Here is a 22114-nt window from a genome sequence, read left to right on the forward strand (position 1 = left end):
ACTGCATTATTTCTACAGTGTTTGTTGCTATTTTGGGCCTTGAAATCATTTCTGACTTACGGGCTGTATCTGCATTGCAGAAACAATCCAGGTTGACATCACTTTGACGGGGGAAATCGGGGGCGGTGAGATATATATCCTGCAAACTGGTGCGATCAAGCTGAAGATTTCCAGAAGATGTTGCTCTTATCCAGGATTTAACCCATGAAGAACCAGCAATGCTCCAGCAACAAACTATTCCAGGGACTTCCCCATGAATAGTTTGTTGCTGAAGCATTGCTGGTTCTACATGGGTTAGTCCTGGATAAGCGCAATGTGTCTGAAAATCTTCAACACAATAGCGCTACTTTGCCGAGAGGATACCTTTTACTCTTGGCTTTTCTCCTTGGCCCCCATATGACGAGGCTGAGAGGATAACTTGCCCAAGGTCACCCAGTGAATTCCCATGGCTGAGCTGGGATTTGAACCCTGGTCCAGAGTCATAACCCAAAACTCAAAACACTACACCATGGTGGCTCATGGTGTAGATGGTTTATACCATGAGCCGCCATGGTCTACGGTGTAGATTCACCCAAACTCCGTGGTCATGTCTTACCTTGTACTCTTGAGAAACTTCTTCCACAGGAACCACCTGGTGATCTCGATGTTCCTTGGACCTGTCGCACACCACGCAGATGGAGGTCTCATCCTCCTTGCAGAAGAGCTTCAGGGGCTCCTGGTGCTTATCACAATCTCCCTTCCTCTTCCTCGTTTGGCGGCTGAGTTTCTGGGTGATTTCTACAAACCTAGCCAGCTGCCAATTGGGGATGACATTCCTTTGCTGGATGGCTACTCTGCATTGAGGGCAGGTGGCCTCGTCCTTCAGCTGCCTCCAGAACTGGGTCAGGCAGTCGTGGCAGAAATTGTGCCCACATTCAATGGTCACAGGGTTTTGCAAATACTCCAGGCAGATGGTGCACAGAGCCTCCTCGCAGAGGTCCTGGAAGTGATCCTCAGCAGCAGCCATGCTCTTGCTGTCTTGCAACCAGGCCAAAGTTAACTTTCAGAAATGAAGCACTCACTACAAGTTGTGAAGAGGGGAATGCAATGGGTTGGAGGAACAGGTTCTGGATAAAAAAGGAAAAAGAAGATATGAACACAGGGCAGAAACCATATAGAGCACATGTCTTATTTCTTCATTTAAACTGATGTGTGTTATACAGTGGGCCCTTGTTATCCGCTAGGGTTTGGTTCCAGGCCCCCCTGTGGATAACAAAATCCGAGGATGCTCAAGTCCCATTCTATCCAATGGCATAACAAAATGATGTCTTTTATATAAAATCAAGGTTTGCTATTTGGAATTTCTGCTTTTTCTGAATATTTTCAAGCCATGGATGCTTGAATCCATGGATAAAAATATCAGTGGATAAGGAGGGCCAACTATAAGTGATATTATGTGTTGTTAATCTGTTGTTGTTCCCCGCCTGAATCCATGAGGTGGGTAATTATTATTATTATTTAATAATAACTGAATACACTGTCAGAATTCAAAACAGCATTGAAGGCCAATCTTCTGGCAGGCTTATCCAGATCATTTTTTAAATTGTAGATTTTAAATGATGAATTTTAATGTGGATTGTTTAATATGTATACATCTTATAAATAATATAATTACTCTTACTTGCCCTTTTAAATTGATGTTTTTTAAATGATGTGTCAAGATGGGGAACAACAACAATAAGCAAACAAGCAACAATTAGCAAATAAAGAACAAGATGTTTGTTTGTTAATTGTTGTCGTTCACCTCAATCCATGGGAAGAGGTGGGTAAGAAGTTGCTGTTGCCTTGCACAGTATTCTTTCACACACCCATTAATTAATTAATTAATTAATTAATCAGTATGCCACTTTTCTCCCAGAAAGGGACCCAAGGCAGCTCACAGCTAAAAACATTTAAAAAAAACAGTACAGTAAAGTCAAAGTAATTTAAAAACAGTAGAAAACCACATAAAAATATGCAAAAGCTAAAAGGCACAATCAAAACACACAAAAGTACGATTATATATTAATAAAAATAAAAGCGTCTTAACTTGTTGAAGAAAACCAAGCAAGGAGGGAGACAGCTTTTAACCTTTCCACATTTAGTTGTGTTACAACTTGGAATTGAAATGTAAAGGTATGCTTCAAATGAAGAAGCAGATGTGCTCCTGGGCATTACTTTTTCCTTTTTCCACATAAAATTTGGTACCAGAGGCAGAAATAATGTGGGGCAGATGGGTTTCTTCCCTACCACCACCAAAAATTAAATTAAAGTAAAGTAAAATTAAATTAAAAAATCAGCGAACACCAATCACCATACAGAATCCCTTAATAATGTTTTTTGCACTAATGTTACTTGTCAGTCGTAATTCCCACATATCACTGAATGTAATGGCAATAGCTGTCACATAAACCACCAGCAAAATTAAAATTCCACCTTTACATTACGATATCATATGCACAGGATATGTATATTTAGTGCCAGCCAATCCTCCAGATATAATTCAGGGTTTTTTTTAGAACCATGAGGACTAAAAAAAAATAGTTTTGACCTGCTTTGCAGGAAGAAATTTCCAGGTCTTTTCTTCACCCAAATTCTTCAAATAAAGCTAAGAAAAAATTCCTCCATGAAACTGGCATCAAGCCCCTGATGCAAACTAATCTAGCACCAAATGGTTCCTCTTAAATCTTATTAAGTCCTATTAAAATCAACCATCTCCTATATTTGGATCCACTTATTAAATCATATTAAAGTCAAACACATGTGTTCCAAACCATGAAAACTAGAAAAAAATAATTTTAAAATTTTAATATAACACAAATAGACATTATCACTTCCAATACAACCTCTCATAAAACCTTTAATAAGCCTTGCATAGCTGTTATACTACAACCATATTTAAAAACATTATTATCATTATTAATTATTATTATGTGTGTTTATATTCCACCTTTCTCTTAATACAGGGACTCAAGGCGGCTAACAAGTCTAAAACAATATAATTCTAAAACACTATAAAACATGCAAAATACAAATTTAAAAAAGAATTAAACAATTCACACTATTAAAAAAAATTACATTATTCAAATTTAAAAGTTTAAAACTCTTTAACCATAACACATACAACTTGTTCTATCTATCTTTCTCAACTGTTTAGTATTATTTTCTTCTTATGTAGAATGGTATTTTTCTTTTCACCCAGCTTCATCATATTTGGCTATTTCTTCTTATCTCCCTCCCCCCTCTTTTTAAAAATCTAATTATTTCTTTCTTCCTTCATGATGATCACTAGAATAAAAAATAACTTTGTTGAAATTCTATCCTTTTTTCTTCTTTACTCATTACCAATCTCACTATTACCTTCTTATTATATACTCATTTTTCCAGCAGTATATAACTACCTACATAAATATATCTTTGTTTTTTCCTTTTAATGTCAATTTTGATTTTTAATTCATATATATATATATATATATATATATATATATTTCTTAGTCCCCTTTCATTCTTATCTGATATTTTATTTTATCTGATATTCTAGTTTCAAATAAATTGAAAACTAGAAACTGAAAATGCATTAAATCCTGGGGAAAGCAAGCTTTTATTCTGAATCATGATGATTAGGAAATTTACTCTTCTCCCCCCGCCTTCCAAAAATCTCTCAAACCTTTATTTGAAGCCACAATAAGGACTGGAAACTTAAAACAACTTCCAGGTCTTTTTTCACCCAACTTCTTCTAATAAAGCTAAGAAAGAATAGAGTACTTCCATGAAACTGACATCCAACTTCTGATGCAATTAATTAACCTGGCACCAATGGTTCTTCTTCAATCTGATTAAGTCCTATTAAAATCAACCATCTACTATATTGGGATCCATGAGGAGTAGAAACCTAAAACTTATTAAATCATATTAAAGACAAACACATGTGTTCCTTCCAAACCATGAAAACTACAATTTTTGTTTTAATTTTAATATTCTATTATAACACAAATGGACATTATCACACCCAAGACAAGCTTTCATAAAACCTTTCATAAACCTTACATAACAATTATATTACAATCATATTTCAAAATTATTATTATTATTATTATTATTATTATTATTATTATTATTGTTAATATCCCACCTTCCTCCCAGTACAGGGACTCGAGGCGGCTAACAAATCTAAAACGGTCCAAGTTAAAAAACACTATAAAACATGCAAAATACAAGTTTAAACAACAATTAAAACAATTAAAATAACATTACATTATTAAAATTTAAAGTTTAAAATTCTTTAAAACATAGTACATATAACAATTTATTCTATATAGTCTTCTCAACTGTTTACTACCATTTTCCTCTTATCTGGAATATATTTTTCTTTGCAATTTGGCTATTTATGTCCCCTTAAACCCTCCTTTTTTAAACTAAATATTTCTTTCTTCCTTCATGATTATCATTAAAATAATATTTAAAAAACTTTGTTGAAATTCTACCTATCCTTTTTCTTCCTTACTCATTACCAATCTCTCACCTTTACCTTCTTATTGTGCTCAGGTTTTCCAGCAGCATGTACCAACATATGTGTGTGTGTGTGTGTGTGTGTGTTTGTGAGTGTGTGTTTTCCTTTTAATTTCAATTTTGATTTTTAATTTTCTATTTTTTTTTCTTATTCCCCTTTAATTTTTATCGGATATTTTATTTTATCTGGTATTTGGTTTTCAAATAGAATGAAAACTAGAAATTTAAATCGCATTAAATCCTGGGGAAAGCAAGCTTTTATTCTGAACAGGTTTACTCTTCTCCCTGCCCCCCTTTTAAAGATCACAAACCTTGATTTAAAGCCACAATGAGGACTGGAAACTTGAAACAGCTTCCCAATATGAGGACTTGAAACTGATGGATTCCTAGCGGAAAACAACTTGCAGCCTGAAATATGGACACTGAGGGCTTACCTTCCCCCCTTTCAAACATCTCTTAAAACCTTTATTTTAAGCCACAATGAGGACTGGAAACATGGATCTTCTTAAACCCTGGGACCGCTTACTGCAATCTCTTTTTAAAAGTATTGTCTAATCTCACCCTCATCACCATTTCCCTCCCTATTGCCAAATCCAGTTTGAAACCATTGTAACTGCTGAGGAGTCCTAGGAACTGTAGTTTTGTGAGACACTGGCCTGGTATAGACCTCCCAAGTAGGCCATTTTTCCCCCCACAGGAAAGCCACAGCCGCCAAACCACACGGCTTCCCTGCAGAGAAAAAAGAACCCCCGAAAAGCGCTGTGCTTGTGACGCCTGAGTGCGCCGATGGTGCACTTGTGACGTTACAATGGCGGCACGATGTGCGGATACTATGTGTGCATCATGTCACAATGGCGGTGCCCGTAAAAACGGCGCGCCGCCATTGTGATGGCGCTGCGCTGTACTGGAGTTAGGGACCGTGTGGTTGCCGCCAGCACAGCGCATTTGGCCTTTCTGGACCGGGCCACTGAACCTTCTCTGTCAGAGAGAGAGCTATGGTGATGCCACAACAAGCTACAATTCCCATTTTCCATAGCACTGAGCCAGGGCAGGTAAAGAGGTTTCAAACTGGATTATTCCTGCAGTGGGTTTTGGACCTTACTTTAAAAAAAAAATAGTCCAGATTTAAATGCTGCTTTAAAAAGTTATTTCCATCTCAGACCTAAGTGTTGTGGGGAAGGACTGCCAACATATTAGGTGATGCATTCCAGGGTATGTACAATTTGCGGCCAAGTAAGTGACCCTGGGCATGTCACACACTCTCAACCTCAGAGGATGGTAATGGCAACCCCCTCTTTGATGAAACTTGCCAAGAAAACTCCATGATAAGGTTGCCTTAGCGTCGCCATAAGTCAGAAAGGACTTGAAGACACACAAGAACCACAAAAAAGTCGGCAAATGAGATGGGGAGTTTATCTCATGAATGTCCCAGAAAAATCGTGTAATTACGCTAAACGATTTCATACAACATCGCACAAAACCCGCCATTAGTCACAAAGAAGGATTAACGCACATCTTTTTACTTTGGGGATTTCAGCGACAATGCATTTCCGATATCACTTTATTTGTGCAATTGCGTGTGATAATCATTCACACAATTACTCACCATTTCCGCTTTATTTGCAGGATGTTTTAATTGCATTTTAATCTCTCTTTAATGCTGAAATTAGCTCCAATATGATAAACACCATAGGTAGTACATGGGAATAGGAGTCAGCGTGTGGTAGTGGTCTGAGTGTTGGACTACGAATCTGGAGACCTGGTTCGATTCCACGCTCCGCCATGAAAGTCAATGGGTGAGCTTGGGCACGTCACACTCTCTCAGCCTCAAGGGAAGGCAATGGCAAACCTTCTCTGAACCAATCTTGCCAACAAAACCCCAGGATAGGTTTGCCTTAGTGTCACCATAAGTGGGAAATGACTTGAATCCACACCACAAAAAGCAAGAAAGCCTCAAGAAAGAGCCAGTGTGGTGTAGTGGTTTGTGCACTGGAGTATGACCCTGGAGACCAGGGTTTAAATCCCTGCTTGGCCAGAGAAACCCACTGAAGAACCTTAGGCATGTCACACTCTCTCAGCCTCAAAGGGAGGTACTAGCAAAACCACTTCTGAATACATCTTGCCAAGAAAACCCTATGACAGGCTTCCCTTAGGGTCACCATAAATAAGAAACAACCTGAAGGCACACAACAACAACAACAATACCAATAACACCACTAACAGAGCTTAATCACACCTCACAACTCTACACACCAGGATACAGCCATCAACATGGGTATGTAAATGCAAGGTTAATATAATTATTATAAGCGGTAAATAATACATGGAACTAAATGATATGGAGATCTGGAGTTATTGGTTATAATCTGGTATAATTTATGACTCTTCACACATTAATCTTAATTACTCTTAATTTTGCTTTTGAATTGTGTTCCGTTTGTGTGCAATATGGTTGGAAAATCTTTTGCGAAATTACATGAAATACCTTGGATGACCCTGGATTAATCTTTGGTTAACCTTCCAATTTCATAAGGGAGTTGACATACCCTCTTGAGATTTAATAGACAAAACCTGGGACGTGTGGGCAGATTTGGGAGTGCTATATTTTAAAGGGGATATCCTCATACAACCCCCCTTTTAACTGCCAGGAATTTTCTTTTTCTCTTCTTTTTATGAGTGTGTTCATTCTTCTTGTGTACCTTAAGAAGTCATCTGGAGTCACATCACACAGGAGGTTCTGTTGGAGTGTTAGGAGAGGCTTTGCTTTTTCCTGACCCTGCTGGGAAGGGCATGACTCTGCCCCTCTCTCCTCCCCTTTCTACTACATTCAGTGAGTGCAAGCTACTTTTGCATCTTAAACTCAATTTGAAGCAATTGAATCATAGACTTGTAGAATCCTAGAGTTAGAAGAGACACAGAGGCCATCCAGTCCAACCTCTTGCTAGGCAGGAACTCACAAAGCTTCCCTGACAAATGGCGATCCAGCCTCTGTTTAAAGACCTCCAAGGAAGGAAACTCCACCACACTCCGAGGGAGTTTGTTCCACTGTAAAACAGCCCTTACTGTCAGGAAGTTCCTCCTAATGTTGAGGTGGAATCTCTTTCCTGGAGCTTGCATCCATTGTTCCAGGTCCTATTCTCTGGAGCAGCAGAAAGCAAGTTTGCTTCCTCCTCAATATGACATCCCTTCAAGTATTTAAATAGGGCTATCATATCACCTCTTCTTAACCTTCTCATCTCTAGGCTAAACATACCCTGCTCCCTAAGTCATTCACCATAGGGCATGGCTTCCAGACCCTTCACAATCTTCCAGGTGAGGCTTGACCAAAGCAGAACTGAGTTGGCACTATTACTTCCCTTGATCTAGACACTATACTTCTGTTGATGCAGCCTAAAATTGCATTGGCCTTTTTAGCTGCTGCATCAAGCTGTTGACTCATGTTCAACTTGTGGTCTACTAGGGCTCCTAGATCCCTTTCACATGTAGTCTCCTTAAGCCAGGTGTTCCCCATCATATATCTGTGCATTTCATTTTTCCGCCCTAGGTGCAGTACCTTACATTCCTCTGTGTTGACATTCATTTTGTTAGTGTTGGCCCAGCTTTCTAATCTATTAAACTCATTTTGAATTCTGATCCTGTCCTCTGGGGTATTAGCTACTCTTCCTAATTTGGTGTCATCTGCAAATTTGATTAGCATGCCCTCTATTCCTTCATCCAAGTTATTGATAAAGATGTTGAATAGCACTGGGCCCAGGACCAAATCCTAAGAGAGCCTTCTCTGTGGCTGCTCCCAGACTGTGGAAGCCCCTGCCATGCGAGGTCACGTTGACCCCCTCTTTGCTCTCCTTCCACTGGCAGCTGAAGACATTTTTAGGCAGGTGTTTGGTGGCTAGATTTATTTGAGTGCTGTTTTAATGTTTAATGTTTTATGATTATTGTTGTTTTGAATTAGGCTGTTTTTATGTAGTGTCTGCATTCGGAAACTGGCGGATGTCTTAATGCAGAAAGCGGTAGAGGTTTGTGGATGTAAACTGGTGGAAGTTCACCTTCAGAAGCCAGTTGACGGAAGTTGGTGGAAACCCACTGGCTGAACTTAAGCAACTCACACTCTCTCAGCCTCAGAAGAAGGCAAAGGCAAGCCCATCTGAACAAATCTTTCCAAGAATACCCCATGATAGGTTTAACTTAGGGCAGACCTGCACAACATACGGCCTGGAGGCTGCATGCAGCCCACCAAAGGATTTTGGGTGGTCCCCAAGGATTTGGAACAACTTCAAGGGTCTTCCGCCAATCAGCCTTCCCCTGAGTAGAAGGCCAGACAGCATAGGAGGTGGATGGGCAAATGTTTGCTCAGTAAAGCTCCTCCACCATTTGGCTTTCTCCTGAGGAGTGGGCCAAACTGCAGAGGAGGAGGAGGACGGGCAAATACTTGCCCCAAGGCTCCTCCGCTGCTTGGCTTTTGCCTGAGGAGAAGGCCAGATGGAGGATGAGGATGAGTGAACACTTGCAATGCTCCTCCTCTGAGGATGGAATTAATATAATATAATTAAGTAATATTAATTAAAACCTATCTGTGGCCCGAAGAAGTTAACCTGTTTTAATTTTGGCCCCTTCCTAGTGCCAAATTGTGCAGGCCTGACTTAGGCTCATCATAAATTGCAAATGACTTGAAGGCACGCCACAACAACAAATGTGGCTCAGGCTATTGTTTCATTTTTGTTGTTGTTCTTACACTCATGCCCTTTTTTGAAAAAGGGCAGTCCACTCCAGAGCCCAATCTGGGCCATCTTTTGGCTGTTTCCTGTGTGAACCATTTGCTAAAATAATAGGCACTCCCAGTCTCTGAAAGCAAAGGAAATGAAACTAGCTGTGGGCCTCCTTCTTGTGAAGCAGCAAGCATGGCAGCTACTCCTAGGGATGCCATTCAGGAGCTCTGTGAGGAAGCCACTTGTTCTCTCTGCCTGGATTATTTCACAGATCCAGTGACCATTGAATGTGGGCACAATTTCTGCCAAGGCTGCCTCACTCAGTGCTGGCAGCAATGGGACCAGGAGGTCTGCTGCCCTCAGTGCAGAAAGTCTTTCCAGCCCAAGAACCTTGTGCCAAATTGGCAGCTGGCAAACTTTGTGGAAATAACCAAGAAGCTCAGGCATCTAGGGGGAAAGGGGGCACCGGCCAAAGAAGTCAAGGGGGAAATCTGCGAGAAGCACCAGGAGCCTTTGAAACTTTTTTGCAAGACTGACCGAACTGCCATCTGTGTGGTTTGTGACAGATCTCTGGGGCATAGAAATCATGAGGTTGTTCCAGTGGAGGAGGCTGCCCAGCAGTGCAAGGTAGGAAATCACTGGACTTCTTGAAAGAAGTTGGTATAGTTTTGGATTCTTCTTTAAATGCTGGTTGGCGTTCTGTTAAGAGAGGGTTACGATGGCGGAGGTCCAGTTCATGCCATCGTAAATCACTTTGGGTGCATCTGCACTGCACAAATGATGCAGCCATGGCTACATCCTACAGAATCCTGGGATGAGTAGTTTTGTGCGGCATGTGTTTAACAATATCATCACATATGTTTGACCAGTATATATCAATAACTAAACATATATAAAACTATAAATATCACCTATAAAACCTGTTATCCTAAATCTCTGTATTATATTTTCAAACAGTTCATCCCCAACCACCCCCCTTTCTCAAGCCGCTGGCTATAGCCAAGATGGCATCAGCCCACACATATCAGGCTTGAGTGGGAAGCCTCCTTTCTCACAGTTCTTTTCAGCTTTATTACAACACATTAACCCTTACAGAACTAACTCAACATTTATACAATCCCAATTAACCAGAAACTGTCAATCCCATCTTTAAGTCAAATCAATTTCTGGCAGGAAAGCATTCAGTTATTCATTAACTAAATGTGCATCTTGACACTCTCTCCCTTTCTTTCCTTCAGCCAAATGTGAACATTTGTTTTCTCTTTAGAATCAGATCTGCATTAACCTGGAATTTATGAAAAAGGAGAGAGAGAAAATGCTGGCATATAAAGCTGAAACAGAAAAGGAATGCCAAGACTTACTTGTAAGTGTAAATATTACTGAGAAGGTAGAAGTGTAAATATATTACTAAGAAGGTGTAACTGTAAATATTACTGAGAATATTAATAAGAAATATTTAAGGGCAGGCTCTCCTTCTTTGGAGATCTTTAAATGTTGTACGGGCATCTTTCAGGAGTGCTAAAGTTGTGTATTCTTGCATGGCAGGGGATTGGAGCAGATGTGGCCATTCCAACACTAGGATTCTATGATTTTGAGAAAGCACTTGAACCAATATGTGGGATGACTTTCTTGGTGGCTGCGCCTAGGCTGATCAGGCCAGGCTAATCCCATCTTAGTTCTCTTTCCACTTGGTTCTCTTTCTCTTTATTAAACAGACATCTGGGATTTATTGGTTGTGCAGAATGTTTTTTATAGTGTGTGGGGGTGTGGAAATGAGTTGGTATTATTATTTCCTGTGATCAATAGAAGTATAGTGTCTAGATCAAGGGAAATAATAGTGCCACTCTATTCTGCTTTGGTCAGGCCCCACCTGGAATAGTGTATCAAATTCTGGGCACCACAATTCAAAAAGGACATTGAGAAACTGGAGCGTGTCCAAAGAAGGGCTACTAAAATGGTGAAGGGTCTGGAAACCATGCCCTACGAGGAGAGACTTGGAGAGCTGGGAGAAGAAAAGATTAAGGGGTGATATGATAGCCCTGTTTAAATATTTGAACAGGTGCCATATTGAGGATGGAGCAAGCTTATTTTCTGCTGCTCCAGAGACTACAAAACATTGGATTCAAAAGACAGGAAAAGAGATTCCATGTCAACATTGGGAATAACTTCCTGACAGCAAGAGCTGTTTGACAGTTGAATAGGCTCCCTTGGAGTGTGGTGGAGTCTACTTCTGTAGAGGTTTCTAAATAGAGGCTGGATGGCCATCTGTCAGGGGTGCATTGATTGTGTCTTCCTTCATGGCATAATGGGGTTATAGAATTATAGAATTACAGAGTTGGAAGAGACCTCAAGGCCATCCAGTCCAACCCTTTGCCATGCAGGAACACTAAGCAAAGCACCTCCAACAGATGGCTATCAAGCCTCTGTTTAAAAACCTCCAAAGAAGGAGATCACCACTCTCCAGGACAACGTCTTCCACTGTCTAAAAGCTCTTACTGTCAGAATGTTCCTCCTGAGACTTAGGTAGAATCTCTTTTCCTGTAATTTGAATCCATTGATCCTTGTCCTAGGCGGGTTACAGACCGCCGAAAAGTGGCGGCCTGCACCCGCCCCTTTCCCCACTGGATTGGGGCCTCAGTGGTCAGAGCGGCAGCCGCTGAGGCCCCAATCCACTGCTTTCCAGGCTGCGGGGAAGCAGCAAAAGGCCCCTTCCCCACAGCCTGGAAAGGGGTGTCCTTGGGGCTTCAAGCCCCAAGGACATCCCGCAGCGGCGGGGAGGAGGAGAAAGGGGCCGCTTGGCTCCTTTCTCCTCTGCGTCGCTGGCCGCAGTTGTCTGAAGGCTGCACCCAGTGACGCAAATGGCAAAAGGAGCTCCGTTTCGGAGCTCCTTTTGCGGCTGGGGAAGGGGTGCACTATGTGCCCTGGTGCGGCGTGACGATGTCACATCCGCGCCACCCCGTATAGAGGTGGCGCAGTCGTGACGTCGTAATGGCGGTGTGCGCTCCACGCATGCTAGCATTGGGGACATCCGGAAAGGACGCCCCTTTCTAACCCTAGAATGCGCGGAGCGCACACTTTTAGGCCTGTTTGTAACGGGCCCTAGTCTCTGGAACTCTGAAAAACAAGCCTGTTCCCTCTTCATATGACATCCCTTCAAATATTTAAACATGACTATAATGTCCTCTCTTAATCTTTCTTTTCATCACGCTAAACAATCCCAGATCCTCATAGGTCATGGCTTCCAGACCATTCACCATTTTCGTTGCCTTTTTCTGGACATGCTCCAGCTTCTCAACATCCTTCTTGAATTGTGGTGCCCAGAACTGGACACAATATTCTAGATGAGGCCTGACCAAAGCCTTCCCTTGAGGCTGAGAACATGTGACACCTGGCCCCCAAGCTCTGGGCAACCTCTCCCAGTGGTTTCAAGGAGACAGTAAAAAGCATATGGGACAAAACTGAACCCTGAGGGACCCCACTGGCCAGTGGCTAAGGAGTCAACTAGGGATGGAGCCACTGTAAAACACTACCTCCAAGCAGGGTCACCCAGGAAGGTAACATGGTTGATGGTATCAAAAGCCACTGATAGGTCCATCAGAACCAACAAACACACTTCTCCTGGTTAATTCCAGATATTGATCGTCCACTAAGGTGACTAAAGCTGTCTCCAACCCATAGACAGGTCTGAAGCCAAATTGACATGGATCCAGGAATATCCTAGCCTGTGAAGACACCATCATAGTCCTTCAAATACACTGTACTTGAGCTGCATAGGGCTTTGTAAGTCATTATCAGCACTTTGAATTATGCCCAGAGCTGTTATCATGCCTGGTGGAGTTGTTGCAACAAGGGATATGCGTGCTCCCTGTAGCCAGCCTTAGTTAGCAATCTGGGCATAGTTCTTTGAGCCAGCTGAGGTTTCTAAACAATGTTTTGATTTTATACCCATCTATTTATTGCAGAAGCAAATGAACGCAGAGATTGAGAAGACAGTAGCAAATTTCAGACAACTGCACCAGTTTCTGAAAGAACAAGAGATGCTTCTGCTGGCTAAGATGGAATTGGCGGTGAAGGAAATCATAAAAGCAAGGGATAAGGGCTGGATCAGAATTTCAAAGGAACTCTCCTTTGTTGAGAGTCTTGTCCAGGAGATGGAAGAGAAATGTAAACAACCACATATGCAACTCCTTCAGGTAAGATGATCAGAAACAGACAGGGTGCTCTCTAAAGGAAACCCAATGTCAGAATTTTTGTGTGCCTCTCTTATTTACAAAAAGAGTGAAGGGACTCAGTTTTGATGTACCAAGAACCAGCTTTAGAATACACAGGAGCATCCAAGAGGAAAAGGAGCAGTGAATTTACCTTCTGTCTAACATGGATGGAAACACTCGCCATTTTTGCCCTTCTGCTTGTGCAGGGGTGGGGAAATATGTGGCCTCTGGCCCCTCTTTTTGGCCTTTGAATCCCTCTTCCAGTCCCCCAAAGCCTCCAGTCCCCCTAATCAGATGAGGGATGGGTGGGTGCAATTTGGAGACAATTTTTACCCCCAAACCATGCGGAAAGCACTTCAAATGTGTGAAGATACCTCTCCTAGAATCCCCCATCACCATCAAAGTCCTTCTCAAAATGGCAAGAGAAAGTGATGCTACATCCCTTCCAGTTTCCATTCAAAGAGAGATTCTAAAGAATAAGCTCAGAGGTATTTTGGCATGCTGGGGGGCCTGTGTGTGCAGGGGGCCATGTGGGTGGGAAACTGGCCTTTGGCCCCTGGACAGCTGCCACACTAATGTGTTTTGGCTGAATCCCTCTAATCTGCTCTTTGTGTGGTGCTTATGGGCTTTTGAGGAATCTTATTGCATCACTCAGCCACGTAAAGATCCCCCCACAGATATATATATGTGAACATTCTGCCCACCGTTATTCTATTATGATACTATTATTTTTAGATGTTATTGTTGTAATTTTTAATGGGTAGAATTGTTTAATCCTTTAAAGGGGGGGATTGTATATATTGTAATTTTTAAGTAAGCAGAGAGAAAGTAGCATAGAAGTGTTCTTCTGCTCGCTTCTCTGCCTGACCTTGTAGCACTTCCATGGGGAGTTGGTTGAAAAGTGTTCCATTTGTCACACTGGAAAAATCCATTTGGCTAAAGGGATGCTTTTACAATCAGCTCCTATGGCTTTATGACACCACGTAAGTGCTATAGAAGCCATGTGGAGAAGCAAACAGAAAGACATTTTTTTGCCACTTCATCTCTGCTTACTTTTTGATCATTGTTGGGAACAGGAAGCTGAATTATATGGACTTCTTGTTTCATTTGGCTGGAGTTCTCTCATTTATTACTTTGGGGCTAGTGGATGCAGTATTACTGACAGCATCCTTCGTGTGTTCACAGATGGCATCCCACACATTTTCAAGGGTTACACTGGTTTCCAAAAGCACTTTCTTGCCATAAAGGAGAACACAAATTTTATTGGACTGAGAAGGAAATATGTAGCCCTACCTTGCCCCCAGCGTCATTTCCATTTTCCAGATCCCCCTCCTATAACATGCACCACAGCTCCTTTCTCTTGTGACATTTCACAATGCAGACAAAGGCCTCCTTAGGCCTCCTTGTATAATCTTATATCCATTCTCATCAGTCCTTGAATGGAGAGGGCTTGTGTAGAAGCATCATTGTTATTGTTAATTGGGGCTTTTAAGTGTTGTGTTGGAGGAAGGGATAATTGGTTTTATTCTGTATTTTTATTGTATTCTGTATTGTATTTCACTTTTGTTGTAAACCACCTCAATCCAACCGGAGAGCCGGGATAAAAATAAGATTTTATTATTATTTATTATTATTAGGTTGGGCCAGAGTGTGAATGGCATATGACAGCTCTTACTTCCATCTTCTTTCTTTCTTTCTGTTTTCCTCCAGGATGATAGAAGCATTTTTCTGAGGTAACTGGATCCCAACTGCTTTCATTACTGCTCCATAATGGTGAAAAGGGTCTGTATATTGCATACATGTCCAGAGGAGAGTGATCAAGATCTAGAAATTAAACCTTATGAGGAATGGATTAGAGAATTTGATACAGTTAGCCTAGAGAAGAAAAGACTGAGAGGTGATGTGATACTAGCCATCTTCAACTATCTGAAGAACTGTCACATAGGAGCGGGAGTGAATTTGTTATCTGCTGCTTCAAAGGAAACTAATGGATAACAATTTCAAGAGAGGAGATTCCAGCTAAACTTTAGAAAGAACATTCTGATTGTAAGAGCTATTTAAGACCACCTTGGAAGGTGATAGAGATAGATTCTCCTTTACTGTAGGTTTTAAATCAGAGATCTGATGGGCACATGTCAGGGATGCTAAAGTTTAGGATTCCCACATTGGCCAATTCCTGCATTGCACTAAATGAGCCTTGATGCCACTTCCAGCTCTGTACTATATGTCTATGATTGTCTGGTGTTATAACTTTTTTAGGATGATGGTAGGCACATTTGAAACTAAACAAACTGCAGTGAATGTCACCAACAAACAACTCCTGTGGGGAGCTTAGACACAGTCACAGATGATGAGTAATTTGCTCAAGAAAATGGGTTAAAGAAGAATCATAGGGTTCATTCCCACTACAATTTACTTCGAATTGCAGATCGAGTTAAATGTCTGTTGTACCCATTTGATGTTGGTTTCGATCCGATTCTGATCCAATAGAGTTCCTTAAAAGTGGGGTAAATGCAGAAAACCCGCTCTTATTTGACACTACTTTTCAAGATGTTCCCTTGAGAAGAACTGAATCACAAGCATGCTCAACAAGTGGAAACGGCTTTTGGATCAGAATCACATCTCACTGGAGGGGAGGGACTATGGCAGAGGGGTTAGCAGGGGCTCTTATTTTGGTCATCCACTGCCTGGCTTTGGAATATTAGCTATTGTAACAATGAGGAAGAACATCCTCACCAAGGCATGCCCCTTCCTGACTTGGTTGTTGTTGGTGTTTATGTGCCTTCAAGTTGCTTCCAATGTACGCCAACCCTAAGATGAGGTTTTCTTGGCAAGATTTGTTCAGACGAGGTTTGCCATTGTCTTCCCCTGAGGCTGAGAGCATGTGACATGCCCAAGGTGGGTTTCATGGCTGAGCTGGGAATTGAACATGTGCCTCTAGTTTTTCTGCAGTTTTTCTCTCAGGGTGCCATTGCTCCATTCTAAGGAATCCTGGAATGTGTAGTTTTGGGAGAGAATGTTAAAGACCCTATAAAACTACACATAGGATTCCATAGAATGGTGCTTTTTCTACTGTGTGGATGCACCTTAATTCTCTCTATTTTGCTCCACTCTGGAATTCTGAATTGGATGGGTACCCATTTACAGTAATCTTGTTTTTCTCCCCCAGCAATAAGGAAAAGGTGACATTTGCGTATCCAATGGCTTTCCCTCCAGAGCTGAAGTGGGAAATTTGGGACTCCCGTGAAATAAGTTCCTTTCTAGCTAGTGTCATGAAACAGTTCAGAGGTAATAAAGAATTTCTTGTATGCTGTTCAAAAGCAAAGATGACATGACTTTTATTTGGCCACCGCATGGTTTCCCACAGGATACAATTCCGTCGAGCATTTTTCAATCACTCGGAAGTACTGGCCAGCAAACAAACAAACAAAAACGCTACCTGAATCCAGTTTGTATGTGAAATTAGGATTCCTATTTCCGATCATTAGTGGGTATTAGTTTACACTTAAATGAACCACATTTGCATGGGTTGTTCAACAGCCTAGTTTGGAGAGGTACTTTTTGAGCTGGCCAAAATATGTTTCATTCTTCACCAGCCTGAATGGCTTGTCATTAGGTGCATGAAAACCTCTTTATCCTGTTCTTTCCAATACAGAATGAGTGTCTTTTCTGTCTACTGTAGTAGGAGAGTTTCTGATGGCAATTTGAGAGCTAGGAGGCATCTGCATTACAGTATTAATGCAGTTTGACACCACTTTAAGTGTTGTGGTGCCATCCTATGGAATCCTGAGATTGTAGTTTTACAATGTCTTCCCTGCCAGAGTGCTGATGCACCACAAAACTATAAATCCCAGGATTCCATCCCTTGGGGCCATGACAGTTACAGCGGTGTCAAACTGCATTATGTCTACAGTGTGACAGTAGCTGAAGTAGAAATTGAATCAAATCCAAAGGAGGTAGAATCAGCCTGAGGCATTCTTATTCAGTAGTGTTCATTGCAAGTTACTCCCAGTGAAGCAAACATAGGATTGTTACCTATCCCAGTTTTTAGAACAACCATTATTTATGAAACACATGTGTAAGAAACATTTAATTGTAATATCTCCATTAGCTTGTAATGTAGATGCAAGACAATGAAATATCTTTGAAATATTTATGATCCTGTTTTTTGTCTGTGTTCGTATTTCTGTCTCTGGTATCATATTTTCTGTTAAGGAAGTAATGCTGAGGAACACATCTATTTTGTTCACTGAGGTATATCTGTATTGATGTTACAAGATGTACTGTAAACTTTTTGTTGTTGTGATGGTGTGCCTTCAAGTCGTTTCTGACTTATGGCGACCCTAAGGCAAACCTATCATGGAATTTTCTTGGCAGACTTTGTTCAGAGGTTTGCCATTGCTTTCCCCTGAGGCTGAGAGCATGTGACTTAGCCAAGGTCACCCAGTGGGTTTCATTGCCAAGCCAGGAATCAAATCCTGGTCTCCACAGTCATAGTCCACTGTTCAAACCACTAAGACACACTGGCTCTCACACAATGGTCTAAAATGCTTAATCTTTCTACCTCTTTATTTCCCTAGATGCTCTGATATCAGGACAGCAGTGGCAGAAAGGTAAGTATCCAACAGAGAAGCAAATCCACAGAAGGAGACAACAGGGGAAAGATGTGAGAATGGGAATGTGATTCCACTTCATTTCTTCTCTGAGTCTTCCTTGATTTCTCTTTCTTCTCATCTCTCCATCCTTAACAGAAAACGTCACACTGGACCAGGACACAGCACACCCACAACTCATCCTCTCTCCGGACCACAAGAGTGTGAAATTGGGAGAAAAATGTCAAAAGTTGCCTAAGAAGGAGGAAAGATTTACTGAGAAATATATCGTGTTAGGCTGCAAAGGATTCACAGCAGGGAGACATTTTTGGGACGTTGCTGTAGGAAATGAAGAGGAATGGGCAGTCGGGGTCGCCCGGAAATCTGTGAAGAGAAAAGGCTCAATTGAGTTTAATCCTAAGGGAGGAATCTGGGAAATGGGGAAGTGGGATGGGCAGTACAGGGCCCCCAATCCATCCCCTGAATCTCTTCTTCGCCTGGGCAAGGAGCCCAAGAGGATCCGAGTGTCTCTGAATAGTGCTGCAGGTGAGGTGGCCTTTTATGACGCGGACACAGCAGCCGCAGTCTACACCTTCTCAGCAGCCTCATTCGCAGGAGAGACTCTTCTCCCCTTCTTTTGGGTGAGGCAAAAAGGCTACCTCAGGGTTTCCTAAAAGAAATGTACAAGTCTGCTCCATCGACCGAAATAATGGGATTGTTTTCCCAGAGGGGATGGATTTAAACATTTTAAAAAATATATTTGCAATGAGCACTCTTGACAGCTTTTCCAAAATCAGTTTTGTTGTTAACTTCCTCGAGTCAATCTCAACTCATGGCGACCGTATAAATGAGACTTCCCCAAGATTCCCTATCTACCACTGTTCTGCTTAGGTCCTTTAAATTCATGCTCATCACCTCATTTATATAGAGTCCATCCATCTAGCATGCAACCTTCCTCTCTTTCTACTTTCCCTTCACCTTTCCTAGCATTATTATTTTTACCAATGAGTGCTGCTTTCTCATGATGTGGCCAAAATACGGCCGCCTCAATTTCATCATCTTGGCTTCTAGGGAGATTTCAAGCTTGATCTGTTGTTCAAGGATCCATTTGTTTGTCTTTTTGTTCATCCACAGAATCCTCAGTGCTCTTCTCCAGAAGCACATTTTAGACAGGATTAATTCTAATCCTATTTAGAAAAAAATACAAAAATGTTGGGTTTTAAAAATTCCTTTTTCCTGGAGTTTCTTCCTACCTCTGCAGTTCTGTCCTAAAAAAAACAAAAACCACTTTTAACAGTTACAAATAACTCAAAAAGGGTATAGTTTCCATGACCCTGGTTTCCGTTTCTGCTTTTCCTTCTATCTTTCCATACCCAAGCGCCGATGGCTGAATGTTTTTGACCTATTTTTTCATATATATAGCTTTATTTAAAAAATAAATAAAAAAGAGTAATAATTAGATAACTGGAGCTCATACTGAAAAAAAATATCTTAGCACAGGAACACTGAAAGGACATTAGTTGGTGTACTTCTAACCAACGAGTTCCTGCCACTAATGCTCAAAAAGCTCTTGTGCACTTATTCCATTTTCCCCATTTAACTGATATTTTAGCTTGATTAAAGATGAATAAAGCAGTGACAAAATAGGAAGACTGCAAATAAAAGAGGTAATTATTTGGGTTTCTTGGAAAAGTTGAATGAGGCAAGGTGATTACACAATATAGTATAATCGTATAGTAAAAGCCTTGTCTGGAGGCATCCTTGACATATACTAAATTAATAGAATGTCTGAAAGGGATTATGGCAGTGCACTGGATTTGGGACTTGCCTTCAAGATGACTTGGAAGCTGCAGCTATTGTAAAATGCTGCAGATAGATAGGATTGCACCCTCTCCCTAAGAAAGCAGGTGCATATTTGGGGATTACTTTTGTATCCATCTTTGTCCCTGGAGGCCCAAGTGGACTGTGTGGCTCAGAGCACTTGGAATCAGCTTTGAGTGGTCTGCCCGCTTTTCCTGGACACAGTAGTTCATGCACTGTTAACCTCCTAATTAGACTAATTCAATGCACTCTACTTGGGACTCAGAAACTGTTGCTAGTGCAAAACTATCAGAGGGTCAAAGCAGACAGGCGGGAAAAGGTGGCTAGATCCTGCTTTTCCCCCAAACGGGTCAAAATCCCCTTGCCCAAGGGAGGCAAAATGCACACAACCCAACCACGGTTTAGCATCAACTAATGCCAAGGCTCTCAACAACAGGGCCATCGATATCTAAAGGAGCTTACTGTATGAGTAGGAACTGAAGCTTGAAGGGGGATGGAAGTGTGCTGGAGGTGTCCTCCTCTATAACCCATCGTTGGGAGCCAGCATGGCATAAGGACATGGGAGAGGGCCTTCTCTGCCGTGGGTCCTTAGTTATGGGATAACCCTTGTGTAAAGATCTGAGTGGCACAGATGTTTTCATTCTGGTGCTAAGTTGAAATTTGAGTTTTCTAGGTGCAGTCCAGAGATCTTGTGGTGTAAGGCAGGATATAATAATCACAGAAATCAATTTGGAAGGGGTCACAAGCAGTGTTGTCACTAGGGGGATGCAGGGGGTGCAAGGGGTTCAGACCACACGAGGTGATGCCCTAAGATGGGGTGAAAGCTGTCTCAAACTGGATTATTTCTTCAGTGTGTTTTGGCCCATAATCATCCAGACCCTTTGCCATCTTGGTCACTCTCCTCTGAACATGTTCATCAATATCCTTTTGGAATTGCAGTGCCTAGAACTGGACCAAGAACTCCAGGTATTATTGTTGTTATTACTATTATTATTTTATCCCACCTTTCTCCCAATGTAGGCGGCAGTAATAGTAGTAGTAGCAGCATTCCAAATTACTGGTTGTTAATCTGCTGTTTACTTTGTCTTTATTGTATACTAGTTAGTATTATTTTAGAGGTATTTTAATCATGCAATGTTGTTGTTTTAGAATTTAGATTGTATGCTGATTGGCAGGTTTCCCCCACCCCCTATTTTATTTGACCTTACTATGTAAACTGCTGTGCAAACTTTACAGCACTCTATAAATAAATGTTAATAATAGTAGTAGTTGTTATTATTAATAATAATCTCAAAACTGTCCCTGCTAAATGACACCGAATTCCACGGGCCTTAATCCCAATTGATTAGATTTTAAGATTGCTGCATTAAACATTAAGGCCGAGAGAGTGTGACTTCCCCAGGGTCACCCAGTGGGTTTCATGGCCGAGCTAGAAATCAAACCCTGGTCTCCAGGGTCATAATGCAACCACTCAAACCATGCTGGCTCTCAATATTGATGATGATGATAATAATATTGTTCTTTGCTTTAGGTATATTAAAAACATGTGTATTTGAATGGAACGTTGTGTAGAAATTTCAAAGAAATCGGTGAAGAACTTTAGGAGACTTAAGATTTTGAACAAACTAACACTTACATTTTTATTTATATACTGTACTATATATATATATATATATATATACATACACACTGTATGATTCTGTGACTTATGGTGACTTATGGCTAGTCCAACACTCAAACCACTATGCCATGCTGGCTCTCAATATTATTATTATTATTTTTGGAGTAATCATAATCTTTGCTTTCCAACTCTATGATTCAATGACTTATATATGATTATATAATCATCTTCCCCAGAAAAGCCATAAGTCACCATGGAATCATATTCTATCATAAGTCATAGAATCATATATATATATATATATATATATATAATTATATATATATATATATACACACACACATGATTCTATGACTTATGATAGAATATGATTCTATGTGACATGGCTTTTCTGGGGAAGATTAGTTCAGAGGAGGTTTGCCATTGCCTTCCCTTGAGGCTGAGAGAGTGTGACTTGTCTAAGTCACCTAATGGGTTTCATTATTTACATTCAATGCCTCTGAGTGGCAAATCCAAAGCCAGGGCGATGTCGCACGAAACCGGAAACCGAAGGACGCTCGCTCCTAGTACTCTTGCCTTACCTCTATAGCCTTGCGTCGTGGAGGGAGGGGGGGAAACGGGTGCATCTGCTGCTGA

At 41.2% G+C, this 22114-nt stretch overlaps 2 protein-coding genes across 15 annotated transcripts in view; one reads left to right on the top strand and one right to left on the bottom strand.

The window, feature by feature from the left end:
- The window catches only part of LOC149320871 (E3 ubiquitin-protein ligase TRIM7-like), a 21797-nt gene extending 14314 nt beyond the window's left edge, over positions 1-7483 (bottom strand). The window contains exons 1-3 of one of the 12 annotated variants that reach the window (XM_089505700.1): positions 7227-7483; positions 4151-4188; positions 596-1106 (exon numbers count right to left, since the gene is read on the bottom strand). In XM_089505700.1, the coding sequence (XP_089361826.1) occupies positions 596-1006 (411 nt within the window). In that variant the 5' untranslated portion in view covers positions 1007-1106; positions 4151-4188; positions 7227-7483. The other 11 variants (XM_089505687.1, XM_089505698.1, XM_089505694.1 and 8 more) reach the window with 11 other exon arrangements.
- Positions 1-21356, top strand: part of LOC149320872 (E3 ubiquitin-protein ligase TRIM7-like) — a 22172-nt gene extending 816 nt beyond the window's left edge. For 2 of the 3 annotated variants that reach the window (XM_089505510.1, XM_089505518.1), the window contains 6 exons: positions 10501-10596; positions 13196-13426; positions 15155-15177; positions 16614-16732; positions 18025-18057; positions 18196-21356. In XM_089505510.1, the coding sequence (XP_089361636.1) occupies positions 10528-10596; positions 13196-13426; positions 15155-15177; positions 16614-16732; positions 18025-18057; positions 18196-18710 (990 nt within the window). In that variant the 5' untranslated portion in view covers positions 10501-10527 and the 3' untranslated portion in view covers positions 18711-21356. Of the gene's footprint in view, positions 1-9395; positions 9861-10500; positions 10597-13195; positions 13427-15154; positions 15178-16613; positions 16733-18024; positions 18058-18195 lie in introns of those variants that run through there. The other variant, XM_089505501.1, reaches the window with a different exon arrangement.
- Positions 21357-22114: the final 758 nt, after the last annotated feature.

The sequence above is a fragment of the Sceloporus occidentalis genome, unplaced genomic scaffold, assembly GCF_023333645.1.
Source record: "Sceloporus occidentalis isolate IW3139 unplaced genomic scaffold, rSceOcc1.0.p SCAF_1, whole genome shotgun sequence".
NCBI lineage: Eukaryota > Metazoa > Chordata > Lepidosauria > Squamata > Phrynosomatidae > Sceloporus > Sceloporus occidentalis.